The 15,222-nt window shown below is 36.8% G+C and overlaps 1 protein-coding gene across 1 annotated transcript in view; it reads left to right on the plus strand.

The window, feature by feature from the left end:
* The window catches only part of TMPRSS15 (transmembrane serine protease 15), a 132,358-nt gene extending 120,924 nt beyond the window's left edge, over nucleotides 1-11,434 (plus strand). The window contains exons 24-25 of the mRNA XM_020996038.1: nucleotides 9,383-9,522; nucleotides 11,077-11,434. Coding sequence (XP_020851697.1) covers nucleotides 9,383-9,522; nucleotides 11,077-11,238 — 302 coding nt within the window. The 3' untranslated portion in view covers nucleotides 11,239-11,434. The remainder of the gene's footprint in view (nucleotides 1-9,382; nucleotides 9,523-11,076) is intronic.
* The last annotated feature ends 3,788 nt before the right edge of the window (nucleotides 11,435-15,222 follow it).

The following is a 15,222-nucleotide window of genomic DNA, read 5'->3' on the forward strand; positions in this document are numbered from 1 at the left end:
CATTTTTTAACATTTTCTCCCTTTCTTTGAGTCTGTATTAAACAGTCAACGAAACAATAAATCAAGCCCTGATTTGTAGCATTTCCTGATTTCCAAGGTGCAAATATTCACATTGAAAATTTAACATTGGCTCTGTCAAATAAGTTCAAGCTGGCTCCAACTCACCCCTTTCAGAGTGAAACAATCCAAATCAAAGCCTGAAGTACAGGCAAGTTCAAATGAGTCCTTACTGGTTTCAGATTAAAAATGCACAAACCTTGCGAAAAGAGACTGGAAAAATCCAAAGATAAATGCTCATAACCAAAATGTATGTGTGTACATTTTTATAAAAGGGATAAAGTCGATCTTTACTTAATTGTTCTAAAATCTCTTTTTTGTTGTTGTTGTTCTTTTAAAAATTTTTCTTTAGCTCTTCTAGGAATTCTTGTTAAGTTTGTGTCCAAACTGCATTTTTCTTTAAGGTTTTGCTTGTAGATGTTTTTAAGTTATTGTCTTCTGAATTTTTATCTCAAGCTTTCCTGTCTCCATAGAGCCTTTTTATGGCCAGGTTCTTTTGTGGTTGTTGGTTTATTTTTATAGCCTATTCTTGATTTTGGACTTTAATAGCTGGGCTCTGCTCACTTTGTGGGGTGCAGGAAGGGATAGCTAGCCTGAGCTTCTATGTTTAGACCTAGGGGCCTGCAGGTTTTCAGTTCTTCTATAGGGATATGTTCAAGGGAGAGTTCTGTTCACTATCCTCCTGGTCTGTGCTCTGGTCCTTACCCAGGTAGAGCCTCTGCTTTATTGTGACCACAGAATGCAACTTCTTATCTCTGCCCTTGAACTGGGACCTGGACTTGGGTAATGGGTGAAGGAGCTACCAAATAGCACCCAGTCCAGCACCCAGGGCCAGCACAGGGAGCTTCTGTAATATCTTTCTGACCAGGAGTTTAGTCCCCTTACAGCTATTGGTACTGCTACTGCTGTGGCCTTCCACCCCCCCCCCCATGAGTGCTTCCCACTGCTTCCCCTGCCCAGGCTCCCAGTCAGCTTCCACCCCAGTGTGCACAGTCAAACCTCTCTCTCATTCTTCCCAAGCTGTCCTGGACTGGAAAACCAGATACTATAATTTATTTTAAGTTATCCCACTCAAACTTTTATTTGAGGTATTTTTCAAAAGTTAGTTGGGTTGGGAAAAATCAGGAGAAATGCTCAATTTCCTTTCCATATTGGCTCCACCCCTGCTTAAATGCTGTAAATGAATTTCTTTATTGCTAGACTGCTTGAAATGTATCATATATTCTGCATCTCTGATCGATCAATTAATCAATAAGCATTTGTTAGGTGCACACACTATGTGCTAAATAGCAAGAAACACCAAAAAGGCAAAAAAAACCCAAAAAAAATGTCCCTACTCTCAAAGAGCTCACTATCTAATGAAGGAGAAAATACACAAACAACTTTGCACAAACAAGATGTATACAGCAAGTGGAGAAAGGGTATGAGCAGTTGGAAGGAAGAAGGAAAGTCTTTATCTTAAAAGTGGTGCATAAGCTATTCCTTGAAGAAAGTGAGGTATTCTGTAAGCGAGAAGGGAGCATCTTCCAGGAATGGGAGATGGCCAGTGCAAAGGCCAACCCAAAGTTGAGAGGATGAGTGCTGTGTATAAGAAATAGAGAAACAAAACAGTTTGGCAAGGCCAGAGAGTGCAGGATGGTTAATAATGTATAACAAAGCCAGAAAGATAAGACAAATTAAATTTAAAGGTTGCATTTTGCCTTTTTCTCCCACTTGAAAAATTTTCTGATTTTTAAATGTGAAATTTAAGGATAAAAATGTCTCATGGACAGATATTTATTTGTCATATTTAAAACTAAAATGTATTTAATTGCAACTTATACACCAAAAATAAATTATGCTTAAATATATATAAACCCTTAAGTCCATAGAAAACTCACTTTTGAAAAAATATGCATTTAAAATTATCTCATTCACTAATTGTTACTAAAAGAATCCATTTCCTTAACTTCAGGCAATAGATAAATACTGTATGGTACCAAGAAAAAAATGCATACTCTGGTCAATTTACTTTAATAATTTATGGCTGAGGGAGAAAGAGCCAAGGTGGCTGGGTAACAGGAAGCCATACAGCATAAGCAGCCCCTCCCCCAAAATTCCTTGAGAAAGACTTGGAAAGCACACCAGACTGAAATGTTTTGGCAAAATCCAAGAAAAAGTCAGAGTAAGTCATTTTCCCTACAGACACAGAGGTCTGACGCTAAAGGGGTCTGGCCAGGAGCCTGAGGGAGAAGCTGGAAGAGGCACTAAGTGACAGCTTTTTGCCCATTACCTAATTTCTGGTCATATATATAGGACAGACTGAGGAGGAGACATGCGCCCAAGAGGGGCATCCTAATAGGGACCAGTGGAGGCCCTAGGCAGTGTACCAAGAAGCAAGTTCAGAAGCTAAGCAGCAGCACTGTGTCTCAAAACTCAAAAGCAAAACTGAGCCATAGCTGCAGTCTCTAGCCCAGCCTGATGCCTGTAGAGGAATAATCAGGGCAAGAATCTCAGACCAAAGGTAAACCTGCAATTGTCATTGTTTACAAGCAGAGCTTCCCAGTAGGCCACTGCTGATCGGCCCCAAACCCAGCTCAAAAGCTTGCAAAACTCAGAACAGAGGGTAGTAATCATATATTTCCCTGGATCAAACCACTTTAGGAGTGTTGAAAAGTTGCAACTCTTCAAACTGAGCTGTCTCTGAAAGCCTGAAATAACACATAGTCAATACCCAAGAAAGGAGCATTAGGGCCAGCCCAGATATGTCTTCCAGAAGTGCTCAAAGCTTTAAAGCACAAAGCTAGGAAATAAACTGGAGGAATGAGCATACCAAAAGAGAATCTCACCATGAAGAGCTATTATGTTGATAGGAATGCTCAAAACATAAACCCAGAATCAATCAATAAACATTTATTAAGCTCTGGGATACAAAAAGAGGCAAAAGACAATCTCTTCCCTCAAGGAACTTACAATCTAGTGGAAGAGGTAATATACAAATAAGTATATACAAAGCAAGCTATGTACCAGATAAACAGTAAAAAATTAAAAGAAGGAATTTTTAAAAATTAAAATTAAGAGGGATTGGGGAAAGCTTCCTGTGGAAGGTGAGATTTTAGTTGAGACTTAAAGGAATCTAGGGAGGTCAGTAGTCAGAGCACAGGAGGACATGGGGGGATAACCTGAGAAAATGCCTAAAGCTAAGAGATGCAATGTCTTGTTAGTGGAACAGCCAGGAGGCCAGTTTCACTGGATCAAAGAGTACTTAGTGGGGAGTAAGGTGAAAGAAGACCGCAAAGGTAGGAGATTAGGTAGATTATGAAGGGCATTGAACACCAAACAAAGGATTCTCAAGGCAATAAAGAAAGAACTACTGGAGTTCGTTGAGTGGGGAATGGGAGAGTGAGGAGTGACATGGTCAGACTTGTGGTATTGGAAAATCACTTTGGTGGTTGAATGGAATATAGATTGGAGTGGGGTGAGATGATGCAGGCAGACCAACAAGCTATTGCAATGGTCTGGGCATTTGGCAAGGAGGCTGTATACCAAGATAGTAGCTGTCAAAGAGAGAAGGGGGAGTGTTTGAGAGATGTTGCCAAAGCAAAATCAGCAGGCCTTGACAACAGTTTGGGTATGGGGGGTTAAGAAATAGGAATCCAAAATGACTCCTAGGTTAAGAGACTGAAAAACTAGCAGGATAGTGTTGCCCTGTACAGTAATAGGTAAGGTAGAAGTGAGGGAAGGCTTTAGGAGGAAAGATAATGAGTTTCATTTTGAATATATTATGTTTAAGATGTCTACTGGACATCCAGTTCAAAATGCCTGAAAGGCATTTGGAGATGAGAGAATGGAGATAGGCAGAGAGATTGGGGCAAGAAAGATAAATTTAATTACCATAGAGATGGTAATTAAATCCATGAGGACTGATGAAATTTCCAAGTGAAGCTTGGGACAGTGCCCCCTCCACCCCAAGAGAAAGGCCCAACTGTAGCATAAAATTAAAAGATAAGAAATAGGCTGGGAAAATGAGCAAACAACAGAAAAAGGACCTGACCAATCTGACCAAAGAAAGTTACTGTAATGACAAGGAAGATCAAAACACAAACTCAGAAGACAACAAAATCAAGGCAGCTACATGCAAAACCTCAAACAAAATTGTGAGTTGGTGTCAGGCCCTAGAAGAGCTCACAAAGGATTTTAAAAATCAAATAAAAAAGTAGAGGAAAAACTGGGAAAAGAAATGAGAGTGATACAAGAAAACTACAAAAAGAGTCAATAGCTTGGTAGAAGAGGCACAAAAAAATGCTAAAGAGCATACCTTTAAAAAAAAAACAACAACACAGGTTTGGCCAAATGGTAAAAAGGCACAAAACTCAACTGAGGAAAATAATCCCTAAAAATTAGAATATGGCAATCTGAAGCTAATGACTCTATGAGACATCAAGAAACAATAAAAACAAAATGAAAAGAATGAAAAAATAGAAGAAAATGTAAAATATCTCATTGTGAAAACAACTGACCTGGAAAATAGATCCAGGAGATATAATTTAAGAATAATTGGACTACCTGGAAGCCATGATTTTAAAAAAAGAGCCTAGATATCATATTTCAATAAACTATCAAGGAAAACTGTGCTGATATTCTAGAACCAGAAGATAAAACAGAAAGTGAAAGAATCCTCCTGAGATTCCAAAATGAAAATTCCCAAGAATATTATAGACAAATTCCAGAGCTCCCAGGAAAAGGAGAAAATATTGCAAATAGCCAGAAAGAAACAATTCAAATATCATGGAGCCATAGTCAGAATAACACAAGAATTAGCATCTTCTTTAAAGGATCAGAGAGCTTGGAATCTGATATTCCAGAGGACAAAGGAACTAAGATTATAACCAAGAATCACCTACACAGCAAAACTGAGTATAATCCTTTGGGGGGGAAATGGATGTTCTATGAATTGGAAGACTTTCAAGCATTACTAATGAAAAGACCAGAGCAGAACAGAAATTTTGACTTTCAAATACAAGACTCAGGAGAAACATAAAAAAGGTAAACAGGAAAGAGAAATCATAAGGGATTCAATAAGTTTAAACTGTTTATATTCCTTCATGGGAAGATACTTGTAACTCCTAAGAACATCATTATTAGGACAGTTAGAAGGAGCGTAGATAGAAGGCATGGCTATGCGTTGACTAGGATGGGATGATATCTAAAAAAGTAAAATTAAGTAGTGAAAAAAGGGAATGTGCAGGGAGAAGAGGGAAGGGAGCAGTATAATGAGATAAGTTATCTCACATAAAAGAGACATGAAAGGAAGAGCTTGAACCATACTCTCACTGGAATTTCCTCAGAGAGAGAATAACACACACAATCAGTGGGGTATAGAAAATTATCTTACTTTACAGGGGGATAACATGGATGGGGGAGGGGTTGGTAAGAGGGAACATGGACTGGGGGAGTCAGTGGTCAGAAGCAAATACTTTTGAGGAGAGACAGGGTGAAAGGAGAGAAGAAAATGGGGGGAAAGCAATATTTAAGAAAACATATAATTAATAATAATAACTGTGAATGTGAATGGTATGAACTCACCCTTAAAACAGAAGTGAATAGCAGAGTGGATTAAAAACCAGAGTCCTACAACATGTTGTTTACAAGGAATACACCTGAAGCAGAGAGAGTAAAAGTAAGGGGCTAGAGCAGAATCTATTATGTTTCAGCTGATAAAAAAAAAACAGGGGTAGTAATCATGATCTCAGACAAAGTAAAAGACAAAATAGATCTAATTAAAAGAGATAAGCAAGGAAACCACATTTTGCTAAAAAGAAAAAAAGTACCCCTTAAATAAAATAATATCAATACTAAACATGCACCAACTACTATAGCATCCAAATTCTTAAAGGAAAAGTTGAATCAGTTACAAGAGGAAATGGACAGTAAAACTATACTAGTGAGAGACCTCAACTCTCTCCTCTCCTCTCAGATAAATCTAACAAAAAAAATAATCAAGAAAGAAATTAAGAAGATTAATAGAATTTTAGAAAAGTTAGATTTGATAGACCATTGGAGAAAATTGAATGGGAATAGAAAGGAATATACTTTTTCTCAGCAGTGTATGGCACTTATGCACAATTTGATCATGTATTAAGGCATAAAAACCTCACAACCAAATGCAGAAGAGCAGGAATAGTAAATGCATCTCTTTCACATCACGATGCAATAAAAATTACATTCAATAAAGAAGAATGGTAAGAGAGGGAAAAAGGATATATTTGCAAGTAGGAGGGGATAGGATGGTTAGGGAAAATTATGTCACATAATCAGAGTGTATGAGTAAACAGCTATACAAACAAAAAGGAGGTGGTGGTGACAGGACTGGCTAACACTTGAACCTCACTCCTCATCCACGTTGGTCAAAGGAGGGAAGAATACATACACAGAGTTAAGGGCAGAAATACATTTCACTCAACAAGGAAATAGGAGAGAAAGGAGAGAAGAGAAGAGACATTAAGGAGAAGGAAAATTGAGGGAGACATTAGTCCTAAACAAAGCTGACTCTAAGGATGTACAAAAATATTTATAGTTCTTTTTGAGGTTGCAAAAAAATGGGAATCTGAGGGGATACCATCAGTTGGTGACTAGCTGAAAATTTATGGTGAATAAATGTGATGAAATATTAGTGCTCTAAGAAATGATGAAGAGAACAGTTTCAGAGAAACCTGGGAAGACTTACATGAACTGATATAGAGCGAAGTAAGCAGAACCAAGGTAACATTTCATACAATGACAAAAGTACAGTAAAGACAAACAACTTTGAAAGAATCAGGAACTGTTTAGTGGAATTACCATGATTCCAGAGGACAAGTGATGAAATATGCTACCCATCTCCTGATAGAAGGGTGAAGGACTCAAAATTATAATGAGACATTCATTTTTGCATGTGACCAATGGGATAATTTGTTTTGTTCGGCTATATATGTTTGTAATGGGGTTTCATTTTTCTTTTATTCTCAATTCGGAGGTTAGAGAGAAGGATGGTATGTGGGAGAGTGGCAAATTTTTTTCTGATTTATTATGTTTTAAAACACAATTTTAAAAGATTTATGACCAAGTCATATTTAATTATTTCTTCATTCTCATAGCATTTAATACATTTTATGAAACTATTATTTATTTCAGTCAAATATGAATTTTTCCATTTATTAACTATAATGTGCCTATTACCTAGCCAACTATTGTTGTTGAGGAGATGAGTTGATATTTATAAACTGAATAGAAGAACCTAGAAATTTTGAAATAATATTCCAAAGTCGTGTGTGTGTAAGTGTGTGAGTATAGTGTGTGTGTTGCCCATGTAGGTTATATGTATCCACTTAGGTCTGCCTAGGTATGGCTAATGGAGGCATAGATAAATATCTGTCCACCCTTTTCCAAGAGAGGCCTTGATTTCTTTCAGGCATAGAATAATAAATTGGGGCCACGTGGCTGGCCACTCAGCTCTCATCATAAAGAGGTACTAGGATAGAATTATATCTGTATTCCCTCCTAAATATCATTAGTCCAGGGAAAATGTTTTGCTAGGTTCAAGTTGTGCTCCTGGTCACAAGGGATGGAGTGTCTGAAGCTATATATCCAAAAACTTCCTTCCCACCCAATTCAAGTTACATAAATACCATCATACATACTGAATAGTGAATAAACCTGTTTATCCAAGCAAACAAATCAAAGAAGTTATTCATAGATGAATATAGCAGACAATACACAGAGTGAATGAGTACTTCCACTGGGAATGAGACATCTCAACTTGACTGAGAAATTCCTTGATCTCACCCAAGGTGAAATTCCCTGAAGTCTCTCGTGTGTCAAGCTCAGAATAGGGACATGCGTGAGGTGCTAGCTGCTGTATATGACATCTTCTTCCCAGAGTTTTCTCTCCCTCCAGGGACTTCTCCTTGACGAAAATTTATAATTGTATGCATCTGCTCTTGAAGTTGGAAGACAGAATACAGGGATCTCTGCCAAGCTCTCACCAGCTCTGCCCTCAAATAGGCATGCAAAATTAAGTGGTTTTTCTCTCTAACAAGGAGGAGAGTCAGGGAAATGTCCATCTTGAGCACCAGGTTCCATAGGTACAGCTAACTTTTAATTATTAATCCCAATAGGGAACAGAATTGAAAAGTTTTTATATTTGAAAAATAAATACAGAGGTAATTCCCAAAGTTATTTTTCCTAAAAACCTGACTTTTTTCTTCCACCAAATATTGAAGCAGAATTGCTTACAAGCAGCCAAAGAGATTGATTTCACCTCTCTTATAATAATAAAGTCTGTAAATCTATCTGTAATTTTGTAACAGGTGACATTGAGTGGCTCCTTTACAGCAGGCTCACCATCCCCACTCAAGAGAGTTCATTCCTGACTGTTACTAAATGTTAGATGTAAATGGAAGGTTCACTCTGTATTTAAGTGGAAACAAATATTTTTGTTCTGTTTTCTGGACAAAAGTGCTATAAACTCAACTGAGAATGATGAATTCATTCATTCAGCAGTCACACTGATTTTAATATGAATTGCTACTTCCATAACTTCATTGCTCTCTTGAGAAACCAATTTGAAAATGGTTATCATTGACCTTCTCTGAAATGCCAGACACCTGCTTCTTCAGCTTCTTTTGAATCCCACCTGGAGCTGTTGTTTCTGAAAATTTGGGTTTATTTTTTCTGTTGATGAATCCACTTTATAAAAGGCACTGAAGCATATTCTTGCTACAGTGTATCTTATTTCTTTTTCCCATCAGCATAGATCACAAATCTGATTACTTTTAGACCTGTACATGATAGAGTAGTAGGCTAAGCTCTGTCTTCTATACAATCTACACCTGTTTTATATACAGAGTCCTAAAAAGGCTCAATGATATTATACATAAGCATCTCTTCAGGCGATTAAAGAAGAACAGCTTTTGAACAGTTTTCACTCATGTCTATGAATCAAAGTCTTTGTTGTGAGTCTTTAAGAAAAAAAAAACACGAACACATGAATACACTATTTCTATCTTGCCTTGCCAGAATTACTCAAAATGCCCAAATGCCAACTAGTTTTCTACATCATTGCACCCAACCCCTATAAAGAGAAGTTCTTTATTTTTATTCATTTGATGAAATCCACAGATGGACTACATCGTTTTTATTATGTGCCTTAAAGGAAATGTTTTAACATTTAGTGTCATTATATAAACACTCAGCAGGCATTCTATAATGAGAATGAGTATGTGGGATAAATAAGGCTGATGGTGGTTCATTGTCCAATGCATTTTGATCATTTTAATGGATTGGATATATTCTGCCACTTTTACAGGCTCTACTGCTACCATCCTGCAAGAAGCCCAAATCCCTCTTATATCAAATGAGAAATGCCAACAACAGATGTTGGAATACACTATTACTGAAAACATGATATGTGGAGGCTATGAAGAAGGAGGAATTGATTCCTGTCAGGTAAATATTTAAAATCACTACTTACAATTTCAGAATAAGTAGCTGCACTGTGTTTCTTTATCATCTGGAAAATAATAACATAAAAGAAAAGAGACCCTGAATGCCTCATCACTTTTTTTTGTCTTATTGAACTAAGTCCCTACACTTTGGCTTGGGAGTAGGGGGTGGGGTAAGCCCGAGTTTCTGAACCCCTGATACTGTCCCAGAGTTAATTAAGATTGTGCTTCAGTTGCCTAAAAATAATTGCTGTTGGAAAACAGACAAGCATGCAGCTAAATATAGAATAGCAGGGAACTTTGTATAGCAGCTCATGTTAATGTTTTTCCTGGAGCCACTACAACAATCACTTGATTCAGTGGTGAATTGAAATGAAGCTTGCTCAAACAGTAGTGTGAATACTTATGTAAAATTCAAAATCTTGTGATCTAGTTGTGCTCAACTATAATTGTGACATATCTGTACTCTCTGCCCACCTATGGTTATGATATATCTGGCCAGGAAGGGTATGATTTAAAAACAAATCATTGATTCACCATTAACTACTTAATATTCATAATGTGTGTCTATAACATATATTAATAATAAATAATAAATTAATTGATAATAACTAAAGATATTTGCTACTGAACAGCTACTGGCCAAATGCAAGCTACTTTCTAGAAGGTAAGATACCTAAGTTGGTGCCACCTAAACACAGTAATCTAATATTGACTGAATTTATTTTGGTTTTTAGAATGCTTCAATACCTCAGAGGATTCATGAGTTCATCCAATGTAGATACTGCCTTCAGCGTTGCAAATCCCACCTTCTCTTCCTGTGTGATTCTTGTACATGTGCTCCCACAAATTATCCTTAGAATGCCTACCTTAAACTCCAGAGATCTTCAGGATCTTTTAATAGTCAATGGATACTCTACTACTTGACTAATTATACATTTTCTGGATCATATCTTCTCTTAGAATCACATCATTAAGAATTGTAAGAGCTGTCAGAGACTGTCTAGTTCAAGAATTCTTAAATATTTTTGCATCATGGCCTCCTTTGATAGTCTGGTGAAACTTATGGAACTGATCTCAGAGTATTTTAAATGCATAAATAGACATAGGATTTCAAAGGAAAAAAATTATGTTGAAATAGAGTTTTCTGAAAAAATTTAAAAACAAGTTCACAGACCCCAGGAATGTAGTACAACCTATATCCACACTGATGAAATCGTGGCTATACTGAAGATTTGCAGCACAAACTAATCTACCTTGAAGAAATTACCAGTGGAAGGGTTGTTGTGAGAAAAAAAAAACACATTGCAAATTTTAAAGGGCTATAGAAATGTGAGCTATTGTTATAATGATCATCATCATCTTCTACTTAAGACAGCTGTGGGAACAAATACCTCTGAGGTTTATTCCAGAGCAGCAGTGTAATATCATGTGTTGTATTTGCCAAATATCCTAAGTTGCTGTATTTATGACTTTCATTATTTCATTTGTTTTCTGAAAACCTTAAAAATAAACTTAGCTGCCATATTTTAACTTTATTTTCCATTTCATTTTCTAGGGAGATTCTGGTGGGCCATTAATGTGCCAGGAGAATAACAGGTGGTTTCTTGTTGGAGTTACATCATTTGGATACCAATGTGCATTGCCTAATCGTCCTGGGGTATATGTTAGAGTACCAAAGTTTGTAGAATGGATAAAAAGTTTCACATCTCTTATATAAACAGAAACATCCTGCCTTGATAGTTTCCTCATGCTATGCTAATTTATACTTCAGATCTTCAATGTATGTACTCCCTGCCTGGTTGTATCCATGCCCTCTCCTTTATCATTTTCATCCATATCCTCCATAAAGGATGTATAGTGCTTCCCCTCATTTTGTTTCAATACTGCTGTAACATATAAGCTGTCACTCTTGGCACCCTTTGTGCTTTCTAAATGGTAAGCCAACCTCCTTTTCTGGTCATACATGATTTTTAATGTTTATTATAAAATATTGTATACACAAGTTAAACTTTCTCTGCTCCCTTTGTACAAAGTCCGCATTTTCATTCCAGCATTTTCACTGGGAAAAGTAAAAACATTTAAGTCCACATATTAAAATGAGATGTACCCAATTTTTGATTATGATCTAATGTCAGAACAGGTCCTCTCTGTTACCCTTATTTAAACAGAAGATAGACACATCTCTGTCAGTCTAAAATGTTTAGAAGTGAAACAACTATATTTGTAATTTTTACATTCTGTCTAATCTAGATATAATATACCTACTGTCCTTCAGTCATTTTATCTAATAATTTTTTTAAAAAACTGGTTAAAAAATCTATTTTAAAATTGGCCAAAAAAGGAAAACACATTGCATCACTAGGGACTTAACTGATACTATAGCATATGCTTTTTAAAAATACTATTGAAATTCACAAACTTCAGACATATCAAAATGTACAGTAAATTATAAATGTGGAATATATTGATTTTTTCACATTACTTTAATCTCTTCTTTTTTCATCCTCTGTCATCACCCCTCTGGGGAAATTTATCCAATTCACACTGGCACTGGTAGGTTGGGTGCCTAGAGAAAAGGCTGCTTCCTTGAATTTTAGGAATAACCCTGTGGGTTATGACTAACACTAGAATCTACAAGCCCCCATCAGTGTGCTTCCTATTAACAATCAACCAGTAGAATCAATTAATCATTTACTCAAATGATAGCAAAAATGGTAGTTACAAAGAATTTTTTTCATGTCCCCCCACCAAAAAAAAATCTGCAACGTGTAATAAATATATTCTCTATCAAATACATAAAGTCTGTTGTGGGGAAAGTGGTAACAAATTTAAAGTACAATAGTTATGAGGCATGTGTGTAGTGAACATATGTGGCCAAGGTAATTCATGACTGGAATTTCCAAACTTTAACATTCTTTCTTTCTTTCTTTGGAGAGTCCTTATGAAGTTCATTATGGAGTAGGGCATCAATGTCAATGAAGGGTGAATCCCTTCCACTGCTCATCTGGTGTTCATCCTGACAGGATACAGTGTTTTAGTTGGACAAGTAGCTCAACTGGACTTACTATTCACAGAATATATTAAATCTATTGAATATGTTGGGCCAGGCTTCTTATTTAGCCAATAAGCTGTTTCCTGACATGGCACAGGTGAACTGGGAAAGTCACTTGGATGCTAGACTGGCTTCTCACAGTGCATAGGCTATCTGTTAGATGGGTTAATCCACTGGGCTCTCAAAGGCTTGCTCTTCAAGACACAGATACCATCTCTAGGCTCAGGCGATGCTGGTTACTCTTTTCAAATGAAGTATTCATGTGCTCTTTAAGAAATAACAGAGTCACACTTATCAATCTTAACCTAAGATCAACATATGCCTTGCCCCTTCTACACAGTCAGAGCCTTAACTCTGAGGTTTGTCATCTCTCAGGAATGAAGATAGATATACCCTCTCTGTTCTTAGCTCTGTTAAGAGCTAAATTCCCTCAGTAAGGAAACCCACCTTGGATTGTGGTGACTATTCAAGTATATTTCCCAGATTCCTATTGGGTTTTATGCAAAATGAGTAGCTTGGGACTTCCAAGGCACTGAGGCAATCTGTATCCTTGGGAAAGTACATTATCTCTTCTGTCTTTTTCATCTGTAATTGAGTTATTTAAAGCCCTAGTATACCTTCCAAGGTATTAAATGCTTCATTTATACCTGTTGGAGCCTAATTTCATCATTTCTGTCTTTGCCTCTTCTGACTTTCAATTTTGCTTAAATCTAAACATTATACTTTTAGACCCAGATTTGATTTAACCTTGACTTGATTCAACAACTACTGTGTGCAAAATTAATGACAGATGTTGTTGATGGATTCAGAGAAAGAATAAAACACACAAGAAACCTGTAATTTATATGGAGAGTCAAGACATGGATACATGAAACAAAAATACATTCTCTTGAATGGTAACTTAAATGCGAAAAGTAAATGATGCAGTTCGTCAAAGAAAATTTGTGGCTTTAGTGCTAGAAGAGACCTTAAAAAGCATCCAGTCCCACTCCTTTATTTTGCAAATGAGGAAACTGTGGCTCAGACAGGTTAATAGGACTTCCAAGGTCGCACATGTAGTAAGTCTCAGGAGTCGAACTTACAATTTCATATCTAGAACTCATTTTATTACACCAAAAGTTTTATGAAAAATGTAGACCTTAACCTAGATAAATATAGAAATAGAGCATAGAATTGAACAAAATCAAGAGGGAAAGACTTTTCTGGGTTGGGGAGATATTACAAGCAGACTCAAAGTTAAGATTGAGAATGGCATGAAGAGACTGGCCAACACAATGGAGTAGGAGGACACAGTCCAATTCAGCCCTACCCCCTACCTAGATCTAGATAGAGTCTTGATTGAAAAAAAAAATACAAGAAAAAATTACGAGTCCTTTTCTTCCAATTCAGATAAAAATAGAGAGACAAATAGATCTGTGACACAGGGGACAGGGTCTATCCAAGAATACTCCATGACAAGCATTCCAGTACAGGGATAAAGGAGCACTTGCTTGTGGCCATGCATCAGTTCGAGAGAAGGTCCCAGATCTAATACAGAGGGATTTGACCTTTCATGAAGTATAGAAATTGATGCTACCTAGCAGCTGTGTCACTCTCCATTCACAGATCCAGTGCAGACTGAGAATGGGATCTATGCCTAGTCCAGGGCAAGGAGCAAGTACAGAAGCAAACAGCAACTGTATGGCTCTGACCCAGGAATAGAATAGGTCATCAGGTCCAACCCTCAGTTTGGTCTAAAGTTTACAGTGGAATTACCAAGACAGAAAGCTCAGACTAATGGAGAACATGCAATTCTGTTACCTGAACCTTCAGAGCTTTCTAGCTGCTGAAAGTGGCTGTGTCAAATAGCTGTCTACTGGAACTCCAATTAGCTCCACAGCTGTGTTCTCTGGACCAAATCCAAGTCTGGGACTTGCAGAGCACAGAGCAAGAGGGCATTTATCTACAGTCAAAGCCTCAATTGGGGCACAAATTTAACTGCAATTCCTGGAAGAGATAAAGCAAGAGATTTTTTTAAGAGTTTAACCTTTTTTAAAAAATAAAATAAGAGCACTCAAAGAAAGAATTGGGAAAGAGATGAGAGTACTAAAGGAAAGAATTGAGGAAAATGAGTTATGGAAGAAAGAATCTGAAAGAGAATTGGTACAATATTAAAAAAAAATGTAAGATATATCAAAAAACAAATTATCTGGAAGAAATCTAGGAGAGGTAATTTAAGAATAAATAGACAATATGAAAGGCATGAAAAACTAATCAAAACTCCTTGAAATAGAATAAAGTGGAAATAGAAACCTGAAAGAAATCAAAATGAAAATTCCCAGGCACATTATAGCCAAAATCCAGAGCTTCCAGGGTGGGGGGAGAGGGGAAGGGAATACTTTATGCAGTGAAAAAGAAAGAATTCAAGTACCAGGGAGCCTCAAGTAAGATCACACAAAATTAAACAGCCACCATTAAAGGGGAGCAGAGAGCTGGAAATATGCTATTCCAGAAGGCAAATGATATAGACTTATGATTAACAATAACAATAACAACAATAGCTTATCTAGTGAAACCTAGCAAAAATCTGAAGGGAAACAAATAGATCTTTAATGAATAAGGAATTTTCAAACATTTTTGATAAGAAGACCAGAGTTGAGGGAAAATTTT

This window comes from Phascolarctos cinereus, unplaced genomic scaffold, assembly GCF_003287225.1.
Source record: "Phascolarctos cinereus isolate Bilbo 61053 unplaced genomic scaffold, phaCin_HiC Scaffold_726;HRSCAF=1367, whole genome shotgun sequence".
In the NCBI taxonomy this organism is placed as follows: domain Eukaryota; kingdom Metazoa; phylum Chordata; class Mammalia; order Diprotodontia; family Phascolarctidae; genus Phascolarctos; species Phascolarctos cinereus.